This window comes from Drosophila innubila (assembly GCF_004354385.1).
Source record: "Drosophila innubila isolate TH190305 chromosome 3L unlocalized genomic scaffold, UK_Dinn_1.0 0_D_3L, whole genome shotgun sequence".
NCBI lineage: Eukaryota > Metazoa > Arthropoda > Insecta > Diptera > Drosophilidae > Drosophila > Drosophila innubila.
The window spans coordinates 17,347,200-17,372,667 of record NW_022995376.1 but is presented as its reverse complement, the minus strand read 5'-3'; the positions used below and the strand labels follow the sequence as shown (position 1 = coordinate 17,372,667).

General features: G+C 39.0%; 7 protein-coding genes across 9 annotated transcripts; 1 reads left to right on the top strand and 6 right to left on the bottom strand.

The window, feature by feature from the left end:
- The first annotated feature begins 120 nt into the window (after positions 1-120).
- On the top strand, positions 121-1,861 carry LOC117786496 (heat shock 70 kDa protein 14). The gene has a single exon (XM_034624790.1). The coding sequence runs from the start codon at positions 220-222 to the stop codon at positions 1,771-1,773; it is 1,554 nt and encodes a 517-aa protein (XP_034480681.1). The 5' UTR covers positions 121-219; the 3' UTR covers positions 1,774-1,861.
- Positions 1,855-5,940, bottom strand: LOC117786497 (DNA primase small subunit). Of its 2 annotated transcripts, none has more exons than XM_034624793.1 (3): positions 5,805-5,940; positions 3,089-3,258; positions 1,855-3,032 (listed from the first exon to the last, which is right to left on the bottom strand). In XM_034624793.1, exons 2-3 carry the CDS (start codon positions 3,249-3,251, stop codon positions 1,888-1,890), a joined length of 1,308 nt encoding a protein of 435 aa, XP_034480684.1. In that variant the 5' UTR covers positions 3,252-3,258; positions 5,805-5,940; the 3' UTR covers positions 1,855-1,887. The 2 variants fall into 2 exon arrangements, with proteins under 2 accessions (XP_034480684.1, XP_034480683.1); XM_034624792.1 differs by having other exon boundaries at positions 3,089-3,263; positions 5,805-5,938.
- On the bottom strand, positions 3,364-5,535 carry LOC117786498 (UPF0183 protein CG7083). Its single transcript, XM_034624794.1, has 2 exons — positions 5,205-5,535; positions 3,364-5,115 (listed from the first exon to the last, which is right to left on the bottom strand). Exon 2 carries the CDS (start codon positions 5,110-5,112, stop codon positions 3,817-3,819), a length of 1,296 nt encoding a protein of 431 aa, XP_034480685.1. The 5' UTR covers positions 5,113-5,115; positions 5,205-5,535; the 3' UTR covers positions 3,364-3,816.
- Positions 5,941-6,447: 507 nt separating the features above from the next.
- On the bottom strand, positions 6,448-8,828 carry LOC117787146 (peroxisome biogenesis factor 2). The gene is made up of 5 exons (XM_034625588.1): positions 8,809-8,828; positions 7,479-7,584; positions 7,349-7,426; positions 6,860-7,291; positions 6,448-6,805 (listed from the first exon to the last, which is right to left on the bottom strand). The coding sequence occupies exons 1-5, from the start codon at positions 8,826-8,828 to the stop codon at positions 6,500-6,502; spliced, it is 942 nt and encodes a 313-aa protein (XP_034481479.1). The 3' UTR covers positions 6,448-6,499.
- Positions 8,439-10,482, bottom strand: LOC117787811 (histidine-rich glycoprotein). Of its 2 annotated transcripts, XM_034626426.1 has the most exons (3): positions 10,345-10,482; positions 9,179-9,424; positions 8,439-9,119 (listed from the first exon to the last, which is right to left on the bottom strand). In XM_034626426.1, the coding sequence occupies exons 1-3, from the start codon at positions 10,354-10,356 to the stop codon at positions 8,865-8,867; spliced, it is 513 nt and encodes a 170-aa protein (XP_034482317.1). In that variant the 5' UTR covers positions 10,357-10,482; the 3' UTR covers positions 8,439-8,864. The 2 variants fall into 2 exon arrangements, with proteins under 2 accessions (XP_034482317.1, XP_034482318.1); XM_034626427.1 differs by lacking the exon at positions 10,345-10,482 and having other exon boundaries at positions 9,179-9,436.
- A 6,731-nt stretch (positions 10,483-17,213) lies between these two features.
- LOC117788682 lies at positions 17,214-19,759 on the bottom strand. The gene is made up of 3 exons (XM_034627515.1): positions 19,631-19,759; positions 18,714-18,858; positions 17,214-18,658 (listed from the first exon to the last, which is right to left on the bottom strand). The coding sequence occupies exons 1-3, from the start codon at positions 19,673-19,675 to the stop codon at positions 17,847-17,849; spliced, it is 1,002 nt and encodes a 333-aa protein (XP_034483406.1). The 5' UTR covers positions 19,676-19,759; the 3' UTR covers positions 17,214-17,846.
- A 1,645-nt stretch (positions 19,760-21,404) lies between these two features.
- On the bottom strand, positions 21,405-22,472 carry LOC117787859 (cuticle protein 8). The gene is made up of 3 exons (XM_034626478.1): positions 22,379-22,472; positions 22,044-22,272; positions 21,405-21,577 (listed from the first exon to the last, which is right to left on the bottom strand). Exons 1-3 carry the CDS (start codon positions 22,382-22,384, stop codon positions 21,405-21,407), a joined length of 408 nt encoding a protein of 135 aa, XP_034482369.1. The 5' UTR covers positions 22,385-22,472.
- Between the last annotated feature and the right edge of the window lie 2,996 nt (positions 22,473-25,468).

Here is a 25,468-nt window from a genome sequence, read left to right as displayed (position 1 = left end):
ACAGCTTCATCGCAGTGATCGATAAATAAAACATTTAGCGAGCACTGTCAGAAACGATTGTTATGAAAGTTATTCAACACTGTGAACTATCGATAGTGGCGATAGTATTACCGCGCTGCCTCACCAAAAAAACGTGCGCGTGCTGCATTTCATTGTAATATATTTTAATTGTTTTCTAAATTTCTGTTTACTGTCAGACACCATTTAAACAGCAGCAAGATGTGGCCGCGTTTTGGCATCAAAATTGGTAATAGCACGCTCTGCATTGCTTATGTAAGAGCCGATGGCAAGGCCGAAGTGATTGCGAACAAGCAAGGAGATCGCGTCTCGCAGGCGTGTTTGCTCTGGAACGGCGATACGGAGATCGAGTGCGGTCTGACGGCCAAACAAAAGATGGCCACACGTCCCAAACAGGCGGTGGCACACAGTTTCCAGCTGCTGCAGCCCAAGGAATCGCTTAGCGAGGACAAACTGTCCAATGCGCTGAAGGAAGTGCCATGTGAATACGACAAGGAGACGTTTGTGTTCCGCATGGAGCACACAATACCCGCCGATAAGGAGGATCAGGATGATAAGATTGTAACAAAAGAGTTGAGTGCTGTGGAGGTCACCGAGCAGCTGCTGCGCGCTGAACTGGAGCTGGCTCGCCAATACCATACGGATACGGATCATGCGCCCATTGCCGTGCTCTCGATTCCCAGCTACTATCCGCCGCAAGCTGTCAAGCTGCTCTCGGATGCAGCCAAGTCAGCTGGCTTTAATGTGGCCCAAGTCATTGCCGAGCCCACAGCTGCTGTGCTGTGCTATAAGATTGGCGAGGAGCAGTTGGAGAAACCGTTGGAGAAGCTAGAGCGTCAGCATGTGCTGACCATCAAATGCGGTGGATTGTACAGCGACTTTGCCTTGTATGCCGTCCAGAACGGTTACTTGATGGAGCTGGCCACGTTTGGACCCTTCTCCATTGGCGGCCGTCAGTTCACCGAGGCGCTGGTGCAGTTCATCTGTGAGGAGTTCAAGCGCAAGTACAAACTGGATCCGCATGAGTCACGTCGCTCTCTGGCCAAAATCCGCACTGCTGCCGCCAATTGCAAGCATATCCTAACGACGCTACCCTCCACGCAGCTCTACATTGATTCTCTCATGGATGGCGTTGATTACAATGCTCAAATGTCTCGTGCCCGCTTCGAGAGTCTTATACAGCCGGTGATCAACAACTTAATACAACAGCTGGGGGAATGCGTGGAGCGTGCACAGCAGGATCATCCGGAACTGAAGCGCATCGATGACATTGTGCTGCTGGGTGCCACCATGCAAATACCCAAACTGCAGGCGGCGGTGGCTGCCCGCTTCCCGGATGCCAAGCTCCACACCAGCCACTCGGCCGATGAGGTGGTTGCCATTGGCTGTGCCCGTCAAGCGGTTTATCTGCTCGATCCACAGCAGGCGCAGCTGCAAAAGGCCGACGATTGTGTTCTGGTCGAGGATGATTTGTACATTTGGCATGGCAATGATGAATCGAATGCCAAGCTGGTCCTCAGCAAGGGCAGCATATTGCCGGCCAAGATTAAGGTGTCGCTGCCACAGTCGGGCGAAGGTGATGCCATCGATGCATTGGCCTCATTTAAGCTACGCACTGGACAGAGTGAGATTCTGGCGCATCTGCCGGATACGACGCCCACCACGGACGATGGCCTCTTTCAGCTGGAGGTGGAAGTGGATTGGGATGACAAGGATGGCAATATTGTGCCATTGGTGCGACTACGCTGTATGTGAACTCAATCATTTAGTCTATTTATTGTTGGTAGCCTAATACTTATCCTAAACGAGTATATAATAAATTCAAATGCTTCAATCAATTAAATTACGCATTTTATTTGAATGTTACTTTTAAAACTCCATAGTTTTGGTCTTGTAATTGCGTTCCATCTTGCGTAGAAACTCCTCGAAGACCACAACGCCCTTGAACATGCTGGTCTTCTTGTAATCCTTGATGCGACTCTTATCCTCCGGCGCCTCCATGTAGCTTTTGGTCTTGTCGTCGTGCGCATTTATCTCCTGCAGCAGCTGCGAAATGGTAGGCACTGTGGTCGGATCAAATTTGGCCACTGCACTGGCACTGAAGGGTAGACACACCTTGCCCGTGGCCGGATGGATGCAGAAGGGTGCCTTGAGCAAGTGATTGAAGCCCTTGGTGACATTGATATCCAGACGGGGATAGAGCAGGCACAACTGCACCTCCTGCACAATGTTCTTCAGCTTGCGACTCCACACGTTGGCCGTGCTGGTTCTCATTGAGTTGGCATAACGCACAAAGCTATCCCAGATGAGCTTGGAATGAGCGCCATCCTCGTGCGTCTTTTGCAGATATGCCTCCAGATCATTGCGTGCTCCCTCGTCGCTGATCATTTGCAGCAGCTTGTTAACTCCTTTGGGTGTGCCAAACAGATTCTGATCCTCCAGCACAATCTCCTCGAACATGGGCTCAACAATCTTTAGAGCACGTCTCAGACTATGATGTGTGCGATCATTTAGCTGAACCCGTGCCGTATTGTTGGTATAGGTGAGTATATTCAAGTACTCCGCCACAGCAGCTCGTGCCCGGGCATCCAAATGCCGTGCCGTGTGGTCACAGACCCAGCAATGGATACCACGACGACCAGAGAATATCCACAGCATGTGCTCAAAGTCAAAGTCCTCTCGCAGTGCCACATCAAGGACACGGGCCGCCAACACCATAAACTTCCAGCATTTCAGGCATATTTCCGCTCCAGAGCAACAGTTACGGATCTCATCATAGTCCGTGGCATCGATATCAAATACTAATTCACGCTGCACGGGCGCCAGACCACCGGGAACAGTACGGAAATTCTTGGGCCGGGTGGACAGTACGGCTCCAATATCAATTTTGTAAGGATTACGTGCACAGATCTCCTTCTCCAGCTCGGCTTGTGTCTCAAAGCACAGATAACGTATATAGATGTCATCGTGGAGCGTAAATGAAATCTCTCGATTGACAAATATGTTATCTTCAGCTAAAAATAAAATGATTATACATATGTTTCGATTATTAAATGAAAATGATACTCACAATGACCATAGTTCAGCCAGCGATAGAAGTGCTCGTGTGGAAAAAGTCGTCTATAATATACGGGCAACATATCCGGCAGAATGCTGGCATCATAAACAGGTGCTTTGGACTCTTGTACCGCCGTCTGTGGCTGAGATTCCTGTTCGGCGCTTTGTTCTGGCATTGTGCAACTGTTCTTAAAGAGAAGATGATAATCTAATGATATAGTTGTCCTTGAGGAACATGTATCGGGTTTTTTTTTGAGTTAAGAAATGTATAAGAAAAGCCATATCAAATTGTTGTTTTGTCGAAACCTTATTGCTATATTTTAATATATATTTTTTTGTTGATTTTTTGTTTCTTTTTCAAAGAGAAATACACGTTTTGAGCTTAAAATATTTAGATATTTTAACGACATGCAAAGTTAAAATTACGTTGCTAATTAATTGTCAGTAATGAATCGAGTCTAGGTCGGATCGAGTTAACACAATGGAATATATAAGAGAAAGTACCGAGGGGGGCAAAAGAATATGGTCAGTGAGTCTGATAAATTTGCTTAGTAGCTATATAGAAATTCTATATATCTATTAAATTTATATATGTATGTGTATGTATTACTATATATTATCGTAATGTAACTACTAATCGTTAATGTCTAGGTTAGATCATTGTTTTGTTGCTTAAAGTTAAATACACATCAAGCGTCACAGAGCCCACACGACCACGAATACATCTACATTTACAAATCCTTAGGCGACAGTCAGGCGAATGTCCTGCATTTTGTGCTGTTGCCAGGAGTGAGCCGGCTGTCGTGGCGGCGCCGTATTGTAGAGCGTGACGGATGCAATATGATTGTTGGGCATCACCTCGAATATCAGATCCTGATAGCCGTAGCAAAAGGTCGACCCAAAGGGATTCGCTGTGTTTGTTGAGCTGGCGCGATGCAACACCACCGGACGCTCCGAGGTGGCTAACGAGCCGCTGATCTCATCCCATTTGGTATAGGCAGTTATATTGACATGATCATGTTTGTTCTCCATCTCGCCAGACTGATGATCCGTCTCCAGCTGGAACTGGAACTCACAGCGATGGTACATGTTGAAATTAAAGTGACCCGGATAATTGGTGTGCAGTATGAACTTCTTGCAGGTCTGTGTGCGGGCATCGAACAACACATCGATTCCGAGCGTAAAATAATTAAAGAAAATGTCGCTACGTTTGCTCTGCACCTGTCGATTCACGCTCGAGCTGTGTATCTTCATTTTGTCCTCGCTCTTGAAGAAGATGCGATTGGGAGCACCCAAGTTGGTGGCTACATCCTCGCAACTATCGCCAAAGAGCAGCTCACGGGTAAAGCATTGACGTCGTGGCTCCAAGGCACGTCCAGATCCCTCCGTGAAGAGCTTCAGCTTGAGACCCTTGGTGTGGCCATAGGAGGTGCGCAGCACTGTGGCCGACTCCAGATACATTTGTCGATGGTAGCAGGCCAATGGCAGTGAAGGTGCTCGATTCTCGGCAACATTGCTGCCCGCATACAGTGACATTTTGGATACCACGGGAGAGGCGCCGTTGAGGAACACCAGAGAGCCCAAGCCGTGTGCATAGCCCGAGTGCAGTTTGCTGTCCACCGGAAAATAGAAGCTCAAGCCACGGAAATGCAATGCAAACAGCTGTTTGGCTGCATCGTAGACACCTGGATGGGTGGCGCCAAACGAATGCTCGATCTGTTCGATGCTGGGCAGTACTTCGGGTGAATTGAAGTAGACGCCACAGTATTTCAGCTTCACCAGCTTCATGTTGAACACTTCAATGGTTTTGAGACGCTGCACAACCGGATCAAATATTAAACGTAATCCATCCTGCGGTAGATTTATAATGATGTCCACGCCCAGCGGATTGGTGTCCGAGTAGAGCACCTGTACGCCTTTTATGATGCCCACCTGGGATTGTATGATGGCTATGGCCTGGGAGAAGTGCATTCCTAGCACAAACTCCCACGCTTCGCAGCCCAGCGAAATTTCAGGCACAATTTCCAGGTCGAGCATTTTCTGTGGCAAAACACACAACACAAATCGAATATTTAAACGCTGTTTTGTTTTGCTATTTTCTGTAAATTTATTTTTGCCACCTTACTGACCTTGATATGTGAAATCAGCTGCGACCCACGAAAATATGCGCAATTTTTGTTATTGTTTTTGTCTGTTATTTGTTCAAGTCCGTTGTTTCTTTTCGCCTTTGCTTCTGTTTCTTCTGTTGTTGCTGCAGTCACTGCTTATCTTTAATTCTTTTTTTATTATGCACGTCTAATTGTTTGATTGCGTAAACAGTTAATTTTGGGCGTTTTACAATTAACCGTGCTATTTAGCGTATTTTCTAAAGTCTATTGTCGTTTTCTAATACACACTCCGAACAAAGGCAAAAAAAAAAGGCAAATGCGCAGCAGAAATACAAATGTAATGTAATAACAATGTTTGGGTGTTGCCAGATTGGCCAAACAGCTGTTTGCATTTGTGACGAAATCTTACAAACCACTATACAACTTTATTTGCAGCCTTAAAAATAATTATATATTATAATACATGTTTAGAAGCATATAAACTTGACAAATAATGATTATTGTTAATCATAATTAGTTTGTTCTCAGCAGGTGGCAGCACTCGCTTAGAACTCAACAGCTGTGCTGAGCAGCCGTACAACAATTTTTGGCGCGCTTTTTTCTGGCGTGTTTCCTACTTACCTATTAAATTTATCTGGAATGATTTTGCAATGTCACTAATCTGCGATAAATTCTTACACTTTTATCTTTATACTAACGCACTTTTTGGCATTTAAATTACGCAAATATTCAGTTAACAATGATTTACAACAGCTGCACGTCCACGCACAGCGCCCAACCTCTCGGAAATAAATTGGGGCTGCCACCCTACAAAAGTTCCCGATCTGGCAACTTTTTTTTAATTTAATAAAAAAAAAATTTAGTTGAAACTACGAAAATTCAACTAAATTGAAATTTTTTTTTATTTTTGGAGCTAGAATTTTTTAAATTTTTGCAGAACTTTTTTTTGGAATATTCTCGATTTTATGAAATTTTTTTTTTCTTAGAATGAAATTTTTAACTTCTCTCCCAAGGGGGTTGACGAACTTCAAAAACTTCATTAAAATTTATATAATTTTTTTTTTTAATTTCGAATTATAAATGTTCATCAAAATGTTAATTAATTTCAAAGTAATTGCATTTTAAAATTTGCATAAGCTAAAATTTAAATATTCCAGCTTATCGATATGTTTTGCGATATATATCGAAGCTCTAGCGGACACAAAAAGGAGTGTGACCAGCCGCAAAAATATCCAATAAATCTATCGAATTCCCAATGAGACACTTTTTTAAATTTGATAACGTTATCTAATTTCTAGTTTAACATAATACAAAAATCAGACACATTGTAAACCCTTCTCTGGACATATGGCGCCGCACTTGGTACATCCAAAATTCGCGTCTGTTAGTAAATTCGCACTTAAACAGTAATAGCAATAAATATGCCCACAGCCCATGTGATGTGGCAGCGTTGGACGCTCTCCGCAATAGCTGCAAGTGGTGTTGGCCAACATCTTGGCAGCAACAGGTTCTCGGGTGATGCTGTCACGTCGCCAGTTATTGTCTTGTCCAAAAAAGCCTGCCTTTAGCAGCCTGTTAATCTTACGGAAATTTATAATCGGCAGCAATAGGCCAAGAATTTCCTGTAATTTTCCGTCATAAGAAAATGGTATCATCTATAAAGCGCTGTGTCTTACCATAAAACCGCCCCAGAGCAATTCACGCGTCAGGTACTTGTAGCCAATGTCGCGTCTTTGGTTGTTGCGTAAACTGATATAGTCAAGACCCAGCATAAAGTCAATTAAAGTGGGCTTCCGTCCAGTCTTTAGGAATCGAAAGTAATTGAGCACGTTTAAGACCAAAGCGCTGTTCTCCGCCCATGTAATCGCTTGGCTGAACCATTCGACGCGGTGCGTCAAACGTCGTTCCTCCCAGCTCTTGACATAGCCCGGAAGCACGGTAAGAGCAAAGTGTAATACCAATCTGGACACTGTGAGCTTCTCCGCATCGTAGGCCAACACCAGCAGCTGCTGGCCAAAAGTGGAACAACGCTTGCCGACAGATCCAAACCAAATGGCCGATTGTATCAGTAAATCCAGTTCTGGTTGTATTTTAATAAACAGCACAGGCTAAAGTTGAAATTACGTATTAGGCCATTATTATTCTTATCAAACTAGGTTACTTACCGATATGGCTTGCAAGTTCTCCAGCAGATTATCCCTTATCATACGGGTTATATCCTTGTTGAGGAAAATGGCATCTACCTGGATTCTGGATTAGTTATCAAATGCTATATAAGTTATGTTAACTAATTACCTGATTCACGCGAGGAACATATTTGTTTTTGGCCAGCATTTTGTTTATGTTTGCGGCCTTTGGCCCCTGTATGGTTGCCACCCTAAAAAATTTTCCGATCTGGCAGCTTGTTCTAATTTAATCAAATTGAAAATTTTTAGTCGCAATATTAGTTATTCTTCAGATGCTTCCCAGCCAGAAACAGCTGTTTATTTCTCAAAAAAGTTTTCAAAAGTTGTCCTGTTTTATGACCTGTACAGTGATGCCAACTTTATAGAAAGTAATAAGTTTTTTCGATTTTTTTAGCAGATATTTTAGAAAAAGGTTCACGGTGCTGCCAACTTGCTAAATCAACTGGCAAAACGGTAATTTTTCTCATACGATAGTTGATTTATCGATAGCAAAACATGGCGGGAAGATTAAATTTATACGAAATTTGTGTGTTTTGCGAAACACAAATAAGACACTAATGGTTATAGGTTAAAAAGTGTCTGTCAAACTTTGTCATTAAATCAGAAAAATGTGAAATTTATTTAAACTAGCAACAGAGTATTTTGAACCCGCAAACAGCTTATATTTATCTTCAAATATTTATCTGATTATTTATTACAAATATAGTTGGCTATTTACTGATTTTTTAAGCATTTAGGAAGTAATTCGTATTACGCTATTCGCAACTTATGTAATTTCAATTAAAACAAACACACACCAACCTGTTCCAAGGCGGAAAATTTGTCTGATGATTTTTCTTGTAATCACTGTTTATTGCTCATACGCCGCATAAACCAGTTGGACACGTCAAAGATTTAGACATAAAACCATAAAAAAAATAAATGGCAAATGTTGTCCGGCTGTAAGTGCAAGTTCAATGCTTGGCGACTTGTTAATATCGAATTAAATAGAGATATTTGGATTTGATTTTATAAAAAGTACATAATTCACATTTGTTTATTACCACAAATTTACAATTGATTTGTTTGTTCTCTGTAACAAATTTTTACATATTATATGATAGTTAAAGTAGATGGTAGATTGATAAATTCGTCTGAGTGAATGAACTAGTGTTTAGAGAGAATGAATCCTAGCTAGATAATGACTAAGATACAGTTTGAAATTGATAGTAGATAGAGAGTTGTAGTGGAAAGTATTTGCTATCACAGAAATAAAATACGATATAAGAATGATATATGAGTATTATGAAATATAATGCATGGATAATGCAAGATGTTGTCAGTGTCCTAATTACGAGATATGAAGCTGATTACATTACGTTTACATGGATCGTTCGTAGTTCTCTCTTGTGTTATGTGATTGATTGATTGATGACGTTGCTTTAGCAAATTTGGCTAACTCTAGTGCACAGTTAAACATAGCTATGGTCTCTTGTTCAGCGCGTGGTTTGAGTGCTTAGTAGTGATGTTCATGGTGATCGTGATGCTCATGGATCTCTTCATGGTGATGCACTGGCGCCGTCTTGTGGACGACGGCATTGAAGCCATTGTGCTTATCGGCGGTGTAGTCAACTGTGCGAATGGAACCATCGGGCTCCACCAGCGAGTATTGTCCCTTGACAGTGTCACCATCACGAGTCTCGTGCTGGGACTTGACATCGCCGGTATGGAAATCATTAACACCATACTTGAAAGCATATTTGGGATGCGCCTAAAGAAATCGAATTGTATTGAAAAACTCTTTATTCATTACTTTTTTGCTACACTCACATAGTAATCAACATGTTCGTCCTCATGATGATGATGATCCTCTACCTCGTAGTGGGGATGCTCATGTCCATGCTCCTCGCCCAGCGAAATGCGCTCAATCTGATGCTGCTGCTCATGTCCATAATCGTGTATGGGCTGAGCATCATGATGGGCCAAATGCTCATAGCCACCGTGACTCTCCTCGTAGTAATGATGATCCACCGGATAGGCCATGCCCAGGCACAAAACCGACGCGAAAATCAGATACTGCAATTGCATAATTGATCCGCTGTTTAGCTAAACGTTTGTTAACATGTTTTCCTTTAAGACTGCTAATTAGCTTAAGTTCAACAAGTGTGAGGAAAAAATGCCGCAACTTGCTCACAACTCTTCTTTGTGGTTTTCTGTGCTTTTTATTGAATTTTTAATGAAATGTTAGTTGTGGCTTTTCAGTGGTTTGCCTCATTGCTGAAATTATCGCATTTACTTAAGTTGTGGTTACTCCACTTGCAAAAAATTATACTCGTATTATTATCTGCAACATTTTATATAAAAAAGGGGTTTTTGCAAAATTATTGCAACTTTTAAATTTCTTAGTAGATCAAATTTTGATGTATATAAGATAATTTCAATAGTTCATCTCCCACTGTTTCAGCTGTATTTAAAAAGATAATGCAGATCTCAAAACTTATGAATATTTTTGATTTATATCTATGAAATATTTATTTTTAAAATTGAATTGATTAATATTAAACTTCCTGCTAATATAATTTTTGTTGTAGGAGTTTAAATGAAAATTATATATACAAAAGAACTATCTGCTTAAAAAAAACCGTTTGTTATTATGATCTTGAACACATTTTGATGTTTCAAAATAATTTTTTTTTTTCGCAAAAATATCATTTACTAAAAATAATATTGTGTTTAAATTTGAATTAAATTCCATCAATTCGTTTTTGTTAATTTTCTTCTGCCCAAACCTGTCGTCTTTCTCTTGATATTAATATCTTTATTATCACAGCACTTTTGGCACTTTTAAAGGATTACCCAACATATACAATATAGAAACACTTTCAACACTTCGATTATGTTGTATATTCTTATAGGATGCACAGAGCACAACAGTTTATATTTTGCACTTTATTCGAGTATCCTTTGTAGCTGCATTCTTTTTGGCTGTTGCTCACCTTAAAAGCCATTTTAATATGTGTGTTTTTTTGTTGGGGTCTTTAAGGAGATCACCAAATGGGCTTTGATTATAAACTTAGATGTTGGTTGGTTGGTTTTTTCGACGTTCCACGAGCTGCACGCAACGGGATTCCACAACTGAATAATGTGGTTGCAACGAGCCACAGCCGCTTTTATATAGTTAGGAAGAAAGTAAATTTACGAAGCCGGCGTCGCAGTCGCCGTTGCAGCCGGCGTCAACAGCAAACGGCAGCGGCAACAACAGTGCAGATCTAAAATAATGTAAAACAGTTCAGTTAGTAACTGTAGTTAATATGTGGCCAGCATTGTTGTTAGTGGTTGGTGTTATTGTTTTTGGCGTAGGTGATTGGTGATGCATTTCGTTGCTTACTTTTGCAAAATTTGACAGCGACAAGTTGACGTTGAAATGGTTAGTTAATACTTTTATGGCATTGCTACATAATCTAAGCAAGTATATCTCTATTACCCCCTCAGTCTAATATTACGAATTTCATCTTTAAACGCAGTTTGACCCAAATTTTCGTTTAACTTTGCCATGGTTTTGATTTGCTTTGTTGGGCTGTCTCTTTGTTTATCTTCTATCGTTTACTTTTAATGCGCTAATCGTAAACTGCTAAATTGTAAAATTGTAAATTCAACTTAGTTTTTATTTTTTTTTTGGTTGGAACAATAAAAACTGAGCGCACTATAGAGGTAACTTTTGTAATATTTAAGTGTTTCTTTGGCTGCGGCTTGAGGCCTTTTTTTCAGATGGATTTTCATTAGCTGCCCGTCGTTTAGATTGTACTTCAAATCAAAGTTAAGTGCAGCAGCGGCAACAACAATAACAAAATTAACCACATCGACAGCATTGAGAAATTGACCAATTATTTTGCTTCTATTTTCAATTGAACGGTTTTTCAGAGCAGCCCGAAGGAGTTATTTCTAACTGCTAATTAGGCAACGGAGCGTATACGCCACATTTTTCTTGGATAATCCATTGTTGTGGTACCCTACAAGTAGTTCATATGTGTCTTTGTTTTGTAAATGCTTTAAATTACATAGATATCATTTTGTTTTGGGCTCTGTAACAAATGAAGGCCTTTAATGCATTTGGCAATTGCGTTAATGGCTTGTAACAAGCTAATAATGAGCTGTAATGTTAATAGCCTTGAAAGTAGTTGAAATAAGCTGAAAGATTGGAATGTGATCGAGCAGGAAATTTTCAATTTTGGTAAATATAAATTAGGACAGTTTGCAGAAGCGACGATAGAACTTCATAAATATATATTTTAATTACATTCATTTTAAACACGTACATCTATAGATAAATAAGAATATATATAGATTTTAAAATATAATTTCTGTATTTTTGAATATATATAAGGTTTTAGATATCCCTTCCCCCATTCCAAAACAATGTGAAGTCATATTTACTTTTGCTTTTATTTGCTAATTTATTTTTATTGAAATGGCTTTTGCAACTCATCGACAACGTCATCGTCTCCCATTTTGCATAGAGTCTCAGTTCTCAGGCTCCTCAAAATATTTTTGTCTGCAGGTTGATGCACGTTTAAATGTAGCCACATTTTTTTAATTGCTATATTTAAAGTCGACAACATTTGACAACGTTGCGAGCCATGACAAGCTAAACAAGCAAAGATAAATAAAGACACAACAAAAAACAAAAAAAAAAATACAATTTTCATGATGATTACCAATCCGTAAATCCCGAAATCAAAAAGCATTTGCACGTACCAAAAGAAATATGGCGAATCAAATAAATGCTTAATTATGGTCTACTCGGGGACGTTTAATATGTGTATGTGTGAGTGTAGATGTGAGTGTAGATATGAGTGTAGATGTGAGTGTGTGTAGCGTTGGCGTTGCAGCAGGTGGAAAATATAATGCAAGTCAACATGGCAAGAAACTCGACTTCAACTTTAAGTTGAAGTTGGAGCTCAAGCTGGAGTAGCATACCAAAAAGCCAACGTCTCTTATTTTATTTTTATTTTTTTTTTTTCGAATGTTTTGCAATTTGGCGAAGCGACGCAAATTGAACGCAATGTTGATACAATTTTCCAGTGTGGATTTTTATTTTCATTTCGTGGCAAATGCAGCACTTTAATAACGCTTAGAAAGCAGTTTATTGACTGATCAAATACTCTTTAAAAATTGAACAATAGCTTTGAGAATGGAATGAAAACTTTGAGATTACAACGAGTTGGAACTAGAGAAACAAATGCAAATTGCTTAATTAATCTCTTTTAACAATTTAAAGAATTTTACAAATGTTAACAAATTTTAGTAGCAAATTTTCTTGGAAAATTGTATATGCTTTTATAGCTTAATTTTCTGTATGAAAAGTATGCTTATAGTAATTCAAGTTCAATTCTTTCTGATTGATAAAAAATTTCTAATTAATATCCAACTGCTTCAGCCTTAATTTAATATACCCACTAAATACTTTTCTTAGTGTGCATAACAATAACAAAAATTTTTGGCTGATTTTAGTGCAAGTTGTTTGGTTTGTTGTCCAGGCAAAAGTTGTCGTCATCGTTGCAATCGCTGCTCACATATTTTCATTTTGTTTGCTCATTGAAGCATCGGGTCGGTGTTGTTGTTGCTGCTTTCTGTTTGCCTGCCACAGCAGGTGTTAATTTTTAGTTCGATTTTTGTAGTTATCCAAAAATTTACTTAAGTTGAACACTTTTGTTGGCCAGGCAGCCACTCAATCAATTTCCAATTGCCTAAAGCTCACGAAAAGTGAAAAGTCAAAAAAGTGAGTTGCAACTGGGTGAATTGTGGGGCATGTGGCACAGCTGTTTGGTAGCGGTGGTTGTAGTTGTGCCCCGGCAATTACCTAGTAACTCATATTTACTGTTGGACATTTAGTACATGCATTAAGTGCGGCTGCTGTGCATGTGCAACAACGCTGCCGTTGCAAGTTGTAAGTTGCAAGTTGCAGTACTCGTAAGCTGCCTGATTGTCTGGCATTTGACTAACAACAGCAGCAACAACAACAACAACAACAACAACAACAACAACAACAACAACAACAACAACAACTTGTGTCTCATTGTTTCATATTTATTTGGACTCTCTGGCCTCCTAACGAGCCCGACACAGACGCGTGCATCTTTCCAAAGTTGTCGTGGGAATCATTGCTTTTGCTGTTGTTGTTGTAATGCTTATCCTTTTATGCAGTCAGCTTGCGCAACAGCAGCAGCAACATGCATTGTCGTTTTTGTTGTTGCCGCTGAAGTTGCACGTAATTGAAAATTACATTTCGAGCGCTTTAGCGAAAGCCTTCCAGTCATGGCATAATTTTATTGGCTGCAATTCATATTCATTTATTTGAAGGCAACGCACAACAGCAATGCTAGTATTCATTTTTTTTCTCTCACTTTCGGCTGCACACGCATTGCTAATGAGCCTGCGTTGCCCCCTCTCCGAACTTCCGTCTCTAACGGTACAATAAACTGGTAAACAACTCAGTAACTCAACAAGATGCAGCGCATTGAACTTAAACGGCGCCTGCCGGCAACATCAACATCAAGTTATCAACAATGTTGCCATTAGTCTAAAAAGTGCGTAGCAACATTGCAAATACATGTTGACAACGCGTCAACAACTAATGTTGCCACTTAGTATGTGAGAGATGAGAGAAGAACAAAAATGGCGACTGTCGAGTTATTGAGATTACTTCTAATTAAAAAATTGAAAAGGAAATCAATTTTTAATTTGTTAAAATTATAATTAGTAATAAAATAAATTTTATAAACAATAATATTTCTTAAATTTAAATATCACTTTGTCAAAAAATAGTATAATAAAATAATTAAAAATATTTATTAAAATAAACTAAAGTCTTTGACTAAGATGTGTTTCAATATATTTAAAAATTAAATAATATTATAATTAATTTGTTTAAGTCTTTGTTAGTAAGATTATTAAATTAATATATTTGATAAAAGAAATATATTAATTTTTTTACAAGGTGATACTTAATGAAACTAGCTAACTTTTAATGAAATATGATATGTCATGATGATGGCTAAAAATAAAATATTGAGCAGAAAGGCGGTTAGATATTTTACTTCCAAGTAAGATAAGAAACTTGCAGATATTATGAACGGAATGTTGCAGTCAAATAATTAAAGAATGTAATATATCTTCCGCATATATGTCTTTTATTTTATCTTACCAACTCATTTTAATTGATATTTATATCTTAATAATCTCACATTTATGTAATAATTCCTAAGCCGAACAAAGCCTAATGGATGCTTGAATCAGATGCGGTAAAGATTTAGGATTTGTTGGATTTGGTTTTGGAATTCAGTTGTGTTGTGTTTGCGGCAGCTCTCACAGGCTGTCAACGGTGTCTGTGGCGGTGTCCAACGTTGACATAATAAATAGCTGCAGAAATTAATTAAATGCAAATTGTTAAATCACATAATCATATCATATGGCAGCTATAAGTCTGCCCCATTGCAACGTTATGTGGCAATACACGGAAAACTGGAGGCAGGCTAGTTGAATACAATTGCGGTGCATTGCAAGACAATTTTCAATTGAAATTAAGTCAGACTGGCAAAGCTGTGGTCTAATTATCCAAACGCTAATCAAAATATTGACGATGTAAAATCGCTAAACATTTTAATTCGCGGCGAGTGCATTTTCACACATTTCACTTGGGTTTCCTCGACGGCAACTCGACCCGTTTCTCATGGCGACTTCCTTGGACTTTAGTTGTTTGACTTGCCGACTTGGCTCTCAGCTGTCTGCTCCTGTGTGGCTCATTAATTAAGCGGCAGGGGATTGAAATGGTGGCGTTCGACTTCCTACAACGAAGCGCGCTTAAAAGTTAAAAGTTGGGGACACGTTCCACACAGATCGAAGTAGGTTAAATACTTTTACCTTATTTTGACGAGCCTAGCTGGAGTCTTGGCTAATTGCCGTCAATTTTGGCAGCTGCTGTTTGTCTATACTCAGTTTTTTTTCTTCACTTTTTACTTTTCCTGTTTGGTGGCTGTCGGCAACCCCCAGCGTTAGACAATTAACAACTTTTCAAGCGCGCTTCAACCGGATGTTATGAAATTTACCAGTTTTGTCTGTGGCCCCGTCCTGGCCATATCAAGATTATAAATTTTGGTAAATTTATGCAACCGGAGCCAACCGAACTGGTTGCCTCCTCTAATCAAGTTGTCAAGCATCGTCGACACATTTCTGACCAAATACTATTTTTTCTTTTTGTCAAAATAAAAAACGATTTATAAATGGCGACGTTGTCGCGTGCAGGGATAAAACCCGTTCAATGTTAAGTTGAAGTGCAGTGCAGTATTTTGACATTACAGCATAGTCCCACTGTGCGTATACGTAATGTGGCTTACGTTACGTAGCCGCTGCAACGCTGCAGAAACGCCCCAGACTAAGAAAACACTTTCACAGTCTCTGCCTAGGCACTGGGTTGGTTTTGCAACCGAATTAAATAGCAAAAAAAAAGTGATTACCTCAGCGGCCTGCCAGCAATTAGTTAATGACCAAATATGTATGCCAAATAATGCAGCGGCAGAGTCAGCGTCTGAAATGAACGTAGCAACAATTTAATTAACATACAATAAAACACTTGAATGCATATGAAAGTTGGCAACAATGCAACTGGCAACTTCATGCCTCATGCCGCATGCCGCATACCTCTCTCTCTCGTGCCACTCCATCCATACCCTCTGTCAAATTGGACGCGAGCGCCCCTTGTAGCCATAATCAAAAGAGTTATGAACGTGGCTAGTTTAATTGGCACACAGTCGATACAGTTCCACAGTAAGAGATAGTGAAAGAAATGTTGTGTGTACAAGAAACTATATATAAATCATAACTTAAGCGAATACCATTAGTTATAGACTGTAAATGAAAACCATAAAAAAATAATTTCCAATGTCGATTCTTCGAAATAAAGAGATAATTGACTTTATTTATCCGATTTGCACTAAAAAACCTGTTGGGAATTGAAAAAACTCCCGGTTAACAGTTTAATTTATTGCAGGCATAGACTAAAAATTATCTTGCAACAACTTATTTTTATTGAATTATGATCAATACTTAAAAAAGAAAGAGCAGTTTCAGCAAGATAAAAATTGTAACTGCTGTTAAAAATTATATAATTTAAAAAAAATTTAAATGCAGAAAAGTTTCTTAATTAAAGAATCAATGTACTAAATTGAATACAGTAAAATTAAAAATTTTTTTGTATTTTTGCATATTGTATAAAATATATAGATTTGATTTATATCATTTTTTTTTTTCATACAAGCGATGGATATTCCTAGAATATTCTTAAATAACACCTGAAATAGAAACATAAATACTTTTCACAAAAAAGTAAAATCTTTTCAATTCTTGGAAGCAAGTTTTTACATATAAAATATTCAAAAAGTCTCATAATTATGATTATTTGGACATAAAAACATTCATGAATTGATAATAAATCTTTCGATAAGACATTTATGACTGCGAGTCCAATTGGAGCAATTAGAAAACATTTCTCCACTTGGAACTCAACAATAAAAAGTGAATGGTCGGAATAGACATCGAAATTGTGAGTGAAGTGAAAAACCCAAAGCATAATATATAAATCAAAATGTATAAATATCAAATAAAATGTTAGCTGTTGTTGCACAAGCTGAAGACAAACCACAGATAACAGACAGCTGAATCGAGGAGGGCGGGGGCGGGGCAGGGAGAGGCCAAAGCGTGCGTGATACAAATTAAAGTTGAAATGGAATAATAAATCACCTCAAAAATATGCATGAGGCAATTGTAAAAACACGCAAAAAACAAGTGAGAAAAATCAAAATGCAATACATTTCCTTCCGTTTAGCGATTTTTATTGTGTTGGCAAACCAATAAGAGAGAGAGAGAAAAGGTGAGAGAGAAAGATTTATTGGCTTCCTGATGATACAAAAATTGAAATACAAGTGCGAGTGCAGATTGCTGGTAATCCCAAGGGAAACCTGTTTATCACCCACAAAACGTTTAACCCATAAATTGTTGTGCTCTTACACTTCAAAGGCGGCGATTGTTGAATAATAATAGCAAGCCCAAGACTTTGTTTAACCATTAAATTTATAGTCGATATTCGGTTGCTCCAATTTTCCACCAACCCGGAAGATACACGAATTGTGCCACAAAATGAAGCCATTTATCTATGCTTTTAAGCGCATTTTTTTATTTGGAATTCTTGTTTGAACTACTTAGACTTACGCAAATCAAAGTCATTAAAGTTACTCATGAGTCGCTGACTTTTACCAATGAAAAGTGAAAGATTTTATGACGGGGCCGTTGCTGCTTACCTAATATTTATTAGACGTTAAAAGGGGCGTGTCGGCACAGCTACTATAGAGACTATATAGACATAGTGGGGCAGGCAGGCAGGCACTTGTGATTCTCTTTCAATGTGTATAATTTAGTGTGCCGCCGATAACTTTGGGTCTTTATCTCAAGCATTTACTTTATTCAAATTTGGTAAATGCTCAAGGAATTCACGACGATTTGCTTGAATGATTTGCTTGTACCAATTCGAGCTCTTGTTGCTGTTGCTGCTATTGACCAATGGCCTGGGCGGAGGTGGCACTGTGGAGACCTTAGCTAAGGGGGCCACTTGAGGTGCCTTTTCATCATTATTGCTCTTGGCTTTGTCGTACTTGCCAAGCATTGGTGACTCTGGTAATGTTGTTGCTGATGTTGTTGACTTGGTTAACAGTTCTTGGGCTGGCAATTCGAATGGCACAAGCGGCAAATTATTGGGTATAAAATTGTGCAGCGTTTCAAAGGCCAAACTGCCATTCGGCTGCTGCTTTAGCGGTGTCTTGCCATTCACAATATCCAGCACAGCTGGCTGCAGCACATCCTGCTCCACATTAATATGATTTAGGTCCAAGCCATGCTGTTCTCTCAGCTCCTTGGCAATCTCATCTTCGACTTCATCCACGCTGACATTCAAGTGATTTTTGGCATCCCAACTCACATTCGTAGGCGGCTCCATTTTGTGTGTATCCTTGAACAACTCGGGCAGCTTTGTTGGCCAAATAGTTGCCACTTGCTGTTCACCCGGAGCATAGCTTTGCGTGTGCGCCAAGTAACCGCTCTGGGCATCGACTTTGTAGCGTGTCACTTGGATGTGGGCATCGGGTCTCACATAGCCATAGCTGCCCTCGATGCTGCCATTGAGATAACGTCGCTCATCTCGGAACTGCACGTTGCCCGTCTGCGCGTCATCAATCTCATAGCCAAAGGCATAGGTATTTGGACCTGACAGGAGTATAAATTTATTGCAATTGCTTCAAAGTCTCATTATGTGGCCTACCGTAAGGCTGGTGTAGAAAATAGTTGCTGGTTTTGCTCGGCTCGCTGTGATTTGTGGCAGCTGTCTTCGAGTATGTTGCACTTTCATCTGGCAGCGGTGTGGCCAACACGGCGTATACTTTTGTGATCATCAGCAGCAGTAACAGCTGTAAAAAAATTGAAAAAATCAGTGCATACTTTTAGGCCAATAAACAAGAGCTTAGAAAGTTATCTTTAAAACCACCAAATTATGCTTAAAAAGCTTAGATTTAATATTTCAAGCTTTGAAAATATTTAAAGTTGGCGAACTAGAAAAAGTTTTAGCTTTAAGCTACAAATGAAACTCAGATAAATACCTAAGCTTTTCCATTATTTCCAACGCACAATATTAAGTGAAAAAATTAAAGAATGAATAAAAATTAAAATTTCAATTTCTCTAATGCCTTGGATTGTTTTTGCATATTATTATTTAGAAGGCAGTTTCAATAAAAGCAAAACAGCATCACTTTTATTTATACCTTTAATTTAATCTGCTCATCTTCTTTCTGATTAGATAAATTATAATTAAAAATCCTCAAATTATCCTGCTCAGAATTATTTCTCTTTTTTCCAAAAATCTTTTTGCAATGCCTTCCTCTTCTACTGTAAGCTACGACTTCCACAGTCTATATATACTCTGAGCTCACAGATATACAAAATTATATCAGATGATTTATGCTTTACTATATTTTTGGCAGAGGACCATTTTAAAAAGATTGGCAATTATTTAGATGTTTAGCGAAGTTAGCACTGCTCTCGGGGCAACGTTTGATCTTAGTTCTGTAGCAGTTTTAAAATTTCAGCTCATTATGTAACTGCCACATAACACTTTAATATATTACAAATATGCTTTCATCATCAACATAAATCTTTAAACATTTTTAATATCCAAGCACTTACAAGCAACCAGACTCGATATATGCGAGTATAAGACAAAGTTTCCATGCTGAATTTTAATGAGTTACCAATCACATTTGCTTAGTTATAATATGCTTCGGTGTATCCGGCGACTTCCGAGCACTTTCAAGTCCCAAATCACACTGAAGAGCCAGCTGAGTTCTAGTGAAAGAAACATAATTGAGCACCCAGAGAATTTCAATTAGAAGCACATCGTTAGAATGCTAAATAATATTTCAGTTTTTTGCCTCTCAAATTTCAGCAAGCTCATACAAATTAATCTGAGCTGAGAAATCAATAATAACAATTTTTGTGCGAGTTTGTTAATTAGCTCGACCTTTGGCAGCGCTGAGAAACATTTGGGGAAAACTTGAGATTATAAAAATTGCTTGTCATGTTGAGATTTTTTTTCAATTGATTTTTATTCATTTTTTTGTAGTTTTTTTTATTAATACATTTTTATAATTCGATAATAACATTTTGTTTTGCAATTCGTTTGCTGTATTTGTGTTTGTCGTGCTTTTTGTTTGTCACAAATGTTTATAAAGAATTTCTAAAAAAAATACTCAATGAACTTATGAGCGTGAGAGACATGTGAGAGTGTTTTTTCTACAGAGACAACATAGTACATATTTTTTTTTGTGGTTTTCTTTAACATTTATATACATATATATTTTGATATTATAATTAAGCGGCATAATTGTTTATAAATATACAATACACACAAATTGTGAAGAATACTCTAAATGCAAAAATGAAACTAGATACAAAAGTGTCAGACTGAGAGTAAGTTTGAGTGAGATAGATAGACGAATAGATTGAGAATGTCAGTTGAGTGAGTCAGTGAGAGAGCATGAGAGATAGATAGAAAAATGAGAAACAGTTGAGTGAGTGAGAGTAGTTCTGGATAAAATGCTTATAGCCTAACTGAATACATAAACCGAATTAATTCACTCCACGCGTTCCACAATTTTGAATACATTGTTGTTGTCCAGTGCTTGCCAAACTGTGCTCCAGCCGAAATGGCACAAAATGCTCCCTTTTGCTTAAATATTAGGCAATGCTGCGGAGCTGGCACGCCTTCGCTTAAATGTGGGCGTGGCAGTTCTTGGGCTGGGTCACAGTTTGACATTGTCAGAGGCAAAGGCATCGATAGCTTAAAGAGTTGCATAAATATATTACAAAAGTTGAGCAGAGAAAATGGAAAGTTGAAGAATCGAGAGTGTTTCTTAAAGACTGTCAGCAGAGTAAGTTGAGGAGTCTTGATGAGGGTGAAAGTTCTCGTCGATGCCTTTGCAGCGGATACAACAAACAGCGGAAACTGGTGTGCTTCTCGGACTATGCTCGATTAATGGATTATTCCTTATTCTGTTTCAGTTGAAGCTTAACTTAATTATCGTTCACCATCATCATCATCATCAAACTATGATCAAGATCAAGTCATTGCTTATGCCATGCCATTGATATATTACTTTTGTTTTTGCGTTTTTCTTTTCGTTTTTCTTTTGTTTTTTGTTTTTGTTTTGTTCGTATTTCCTTCGTCCATGCCATGCCAGATCAGCCGGGTGCCGGGCACCCACTAATAGTGCCCGTTTCTACTAAACTTCTTAGCTAAATTTTACTTACTTACAAAAAAATGTACATGCATTTTGTTTAACGATTTTCAATGGATCTGTCTTATCTGCCTGTTGTTCCTATATTGCTGTTGTTGTTGTGATTGTTGTTGTGGTTGTGGATTGTGAGAGAGCACCTTTATGACTCGTCTTCTCTCCGGCATTTAATAATGGTGCAGCAGAGGAGCATGTGCCAGCACGGGAGCGTGCACGACGGGCGCATGAGCAATGATCTTGGGCGCGGTCTTGTGGACGACGGCATTGAATCCATGGTGGTCATCGGCGGTGTAGTCAACGGTGCGCACAGAGCCATCGGGCTCGACCAGCGAGTATTGGCCTAAGGATTGCATAGGTGTTAATAATAGTTAATATATTTACTCAGTTCGTTGATTAAGTCTTTTGTTTGAACCAATATAATTTGCTATTATTTAGCAATCCCATTAAATTATTTCATGATTCAGTTCGCTGCCTAAGTCTTTTGATTTTTTCAGACAACTAAGTTTGTTGCCTAAGTCTTTTGTTTTGTTATGCCAGTAATGTGCTGTAATTGTCCTGACATTAAAGATCAAGACATTGTAAATTTTAGAAGTTGTATCACTCTACGAAGTTCGTTGCCTAAGTCTTTTGTTTTGTTATGGCAGTAATGTGCTGTAATTGTCCTGACATTAAAGACCTAAGACATTGTAAATTGAAGGAGTTGTATTACTCTACGAAGTTCGTTGCCTAAGTCTTTTGTTTTGTTATGGCAGTAATGTGCTGTAATTGTCCTGGAATTAATGCCGTCTGCTTTAAAGTCAACTTACCCTTTACAACATCACCATCACGCTCCTCAGCCTGAGACTTGATGTCGCCGGTATGGGGATCCTTGATGCCGTAGTTGAAGGAGTATTTGGGATAGGCCACCGGTTCCGCATGCACAGCATGGGCCAGCACTGGTGCATGATGCACCTGCAACAGCGATGGGGCATAGTGACCCAGCTCAATGGGCACAGCCTGGGCGGCAGCGAACAGCAGAGCGATGGCAACAAAGTACTGTATGTATACACAAGAAGAAGAAGAGGCAAAGAATGAGTCCTTGCTGTTTGCGGAGGAGGACAACGTATTTTTTGTATCTTTTTTTTGTTCGTTTTTTTCGTACCTTCATGTTTGAAATTGAGCACAGTGGTAACACACGACGCGAACAACAAAAGGACGAAGGATTCGTTTACAACTTTGAACTGAACTGGCACAACTGTGTGTGTTGGTGTGTGTTTTGAGGCACGGAGGACCGTTTAAAGCACGAAATCGTAAGCTGAACTGATGTCTGCAACGATGACCAAAAGTATTTATATACGCGCAGGCGATGCAAGCAACGACGACGACGACGACGCTGCCGCCGACGACGACGACAACGACGACGACAGCAGCAACTCGAGTCGTTCGCGTTGCAGCTGCAGCTGCAGCGGGCAACGGCAAACGGGCGACGAAGACATAGACAGAGACTCATAGAGACCACGCATGTGCCGGCTGAGATGGTTGCTGCCGCTGCCAGTTGCTGCTGTTTGTTGTTGCTGCTGCTGCTGGGTGCGGCATTTTTCTTGGGCCGCCAAAGTTAAGAAGGCGTTGCTTAATTTTGTGCCTTGGGTTTCGGCAGTTGTGTGTATATCTGTTAAGGACAGATAACGGAGCAATTGAAAATGACACTTTGCATTTGACTATAGTTGTTGTTGCTGTTGCTGTGCTTGCTGCTGCCGCTGCTGTTATAAGCTGAGCTGTTTATTTATTGATCGGCCGCGGTAATTACGAGTCACAGTCAGTGAGGCAGCTTGAATAGACTTGAAAGTCTCTAGCTAAAATATTATTACCATATCTGTGACAGTCAACGGGTGGCGTTATAATTACTGCAACAACAACAGCAGCAACAACAACAGCCACAGCAACAGCAACTTGAAGCAATTTGTTGCACGACATTTTTGTCACAGAACTTTTATATGTGCGTATTTTTTGAGGAATTTCGATGTTGGCAAATTTGGTTTTTGTTGTTATTATTACTATTATGCTAGCTGTTGTTGTTGTTGGTGCTACGCATTTCAAACGCCGCTCGTTTTTCAATCAAAACTTGGTTTTGCCACATGACAGTTTCAATCTGTTGCCATGAGATCCATAGAAAATAGTTTCTTTTAATATTTATAGACTTTTTCTATTGCAAGTTGCGCATGCTTTAAGTTGAACAGAATTGTTAATATATATATCTAAAAAATCTATAATCTGAGTTTAAAGTAGCTCCAACTATTATTTAAAATCATAAATTACTTCAGTACTCTGTAAATCATTTAAGAACAATTGTTTTAAATTATATGTTCAACATTTTTAATTTGGAATTTTTATTTCTTATTATCTGTAGACAAGTTGTGTACAAAAATTACATTGTATGTATGATTTCATCGGGCTATAAATAGTATTTTTCCCATAGTTTACTTTTCATATCACACATACGCAGCGTTGTATAATGCAATCAATTCTTTGATAAAAAAATATCTGACAAAACTAAATTATATTGTGATGCAAATTAAAGCCAAACACTATATATTTAAAAAATGAATAGTATTATAAATTGTAATGCTATTGATAACATTTCAAGTCGTTAAAGATATCTAAGCTCTTGAGGTAAGGCCTTAACAAAATCAATCCCAACTTTTGCTATAAAGAAATCTAGTCGAAGAATCAAAATTGTTGTAGGTCATTTACTTTATGTTCCTTCATCAATCATTAGCACTCCTGATATACCATTCACCCAAGAAAAACTCTTGCCCAATTTGTGGCCACATGGGGCGTTAAATTTTCTATGCCCAACATGTCAAATTTGGACACGCTGACTTTAAATTTCTTGTAACGCCCACACAGACACTAAACGCTTCACGCCAAAAAAAAAAAAAATCCAAAAACAACAACAATAGTGCAATATTGGCCACAACAACAATAACAAAATGTTCTTGCATGACATATCAGAAAATTATTATTATATCTTGTAGGGAAAAGAGCACACAAGTGGCCAAGGTGGACATTGAGACAGACGGACAAAGCGACACATGTGCAGAGTATAGGATTGAAAACGATGGGAAAAACTTTGTTTGTTTGTTTGTTTGTGTTGTCGTCGAGCACAGGCAGCACAACAAACAAAGGTGCAAAGATACTAAAAGATCATTTGTGGCTGGGAAGGTCTGCGAAACGAAAACAGAATCGACTTACATAAAATGACTTTAAAGGCGACACATTTACACGGCGCGCCAAAAAAAACGGTTTGAAACAATTGTGGGCTAAGAAAATGCAAACATTTGCTAGAGCAACAACAGCAACAACAACAACAGCAGCAACGACATCAATAACAATAACAACATGATGCAGGCTGGCAAACAAGTTGGCCACGTCACGATCGCGATCGCACTTTGGCCGATTTGACAGTGCAACAGAGAGACGAAGTTGCAGTTGCAGTGTTGCAGAGTTGCAAACGGAGTTTGGCGGGGTGAGAGCCTTAAGAGTTTAGTTGGTTAGTTGGTCAGCAGCAGCATGGTGCTGGTGGTGCTGGTGGTACTGTTTGAACTGAGTGGAACACGCTTTGTCTTTGTCGAACACAACATTCGATGATTGCGCAACTATGTGGCACAAAGTTTGAGAGTCATTGCAAATATGTATGTATGTAGTTGTGTGTGGGGGCGACATCGACGACTGCGTTAATTGCTGTCGTTGCTGTTGTTGCTGTTTCTTGTTGTTGCTGCTGCAATTGCTGCTCTCAAGGCACCTGTACAACTGTCGACGCATGTCACAAATATGCAACCACGCCATGCATCAAAATTGCAATCGAAATCGCAATCGCAATCGCACTCGCAAATCGGCAAAACAATCTGCAACGCGGCAACTGCCACAAAATGCGGCCTGTGTTGCACCATAAGTAGAACACAATTTTTAATCTTGATTTATGCAACGCATGCAAATATTTGGACAATGCTTTTGTTCTCTGTCAGTCGGTTCTCTTGAACATTTAAACGCACTTTGCAATCGATTTTAATGACTTGTCAGTTAGACTTTGACATTGATTTATGTCTGCAAATGGTCAATTTTAGAAAGGTCTCCAAACCCACAGCCAAACTCGCAGCGTAAATGTAATTCAAGCCAAGTTAAAGCGAACAAAACAATTTGTTTTGTCGCACTACGCTGCGTATGCGTAACTTGCCATTTCCGGTAAAAAAAT

Excerpts from the sequence above, each read along its gene's own strand:
- LOC117786497 (XM_034624793.1), bottom strand. The coding sequence starts at position 3,251 with ATGCCAGAACAAAGCGCCGAACAGGAATCTCAGCCACAGACGGCGGTA. Across the intron at positions 3,033-3,088 it reads CTGGCTGAACTATGGTCATT|CTGAAGATAACATATTTGTC; the intron begins GTGAGTATCATT and ends TTTTATTTTTAG.
- LOC117786496 (XM_034624790.1), top strand. The coding sequence starts at position 220 with ATGTGGCCGCGTTTTGGCATCAAAATTGGTAATAGCACGCTCTGCATT.
- LOC117786498 (XM_034624794.1), bottom strand. The coding sequence starts at position 5,112 with ATGCTCGACCTGGAAATTGTGCCTGAAATTTCGCTGGGCTGCGAAGCG.
- LOC117787811 (XM_034626426.1), bottom strand. Across the intron at positions 9,120-9,178 it reads ACGAACATGTTGATTACTAT|GCGCATCCCAAATATGCTTT; the intron begins GTGAGTGTAGCA and ends CGATTTCTTTAG.
- LOC117787859 (XM_034626478.1), bottom strand. Across the intron at positions 21,578-22,043 it reads TGATGGTGATGTTGTAAAGG|GCCAATACTCGCTGGTCGAG; the intron begins GTAAGTTGACTT and ends TGCAATCCTTAG.
- LOC117788682 (XM_034627515.1), bottom strand. The coding sequence starts at position 19,675 with ATGGAAACTTTGTCTTATACTCGCATATATCGAGTCTGGTTGCTT. Across the intron at positions 18,859-19,630 it reads TATATCGAGTCTGGTTGCTT|CTGTTACTGCTGCTGATGAT; the intron begins GTAAGTGCTTGG and ends ATTTTTTTACAG. Across the intron at positions 18,659-18,713 it reads TTTTCTACACCAGCCTTACG|GTCCAAATACCTATGCCTTT; the intron begins GTAGGCCACATA and ends TACTCCTGTCAG.
- LOC117787146 (XM_034625588.1), bottom strand. The coding sequence starts at position 8,828 with ATGTTTAACTGTGCACTAGA. Across the intron at positions 7,427-7,478 it reads ATGTTCCTCGCGTGAATCAG|GTAGATGCCATTTTCCTCAA; the intron begins GTAATTAGTTAA and ends TCCAGAATCCAG. Across the intron at positions 7,292-7,348 it reads AGAACTTGCAAGCCATATCG|CCTGTGCTGTTTATTAAAAT; the intron begins GTAAGTAACCTA and ends TTTCAACTTTAG.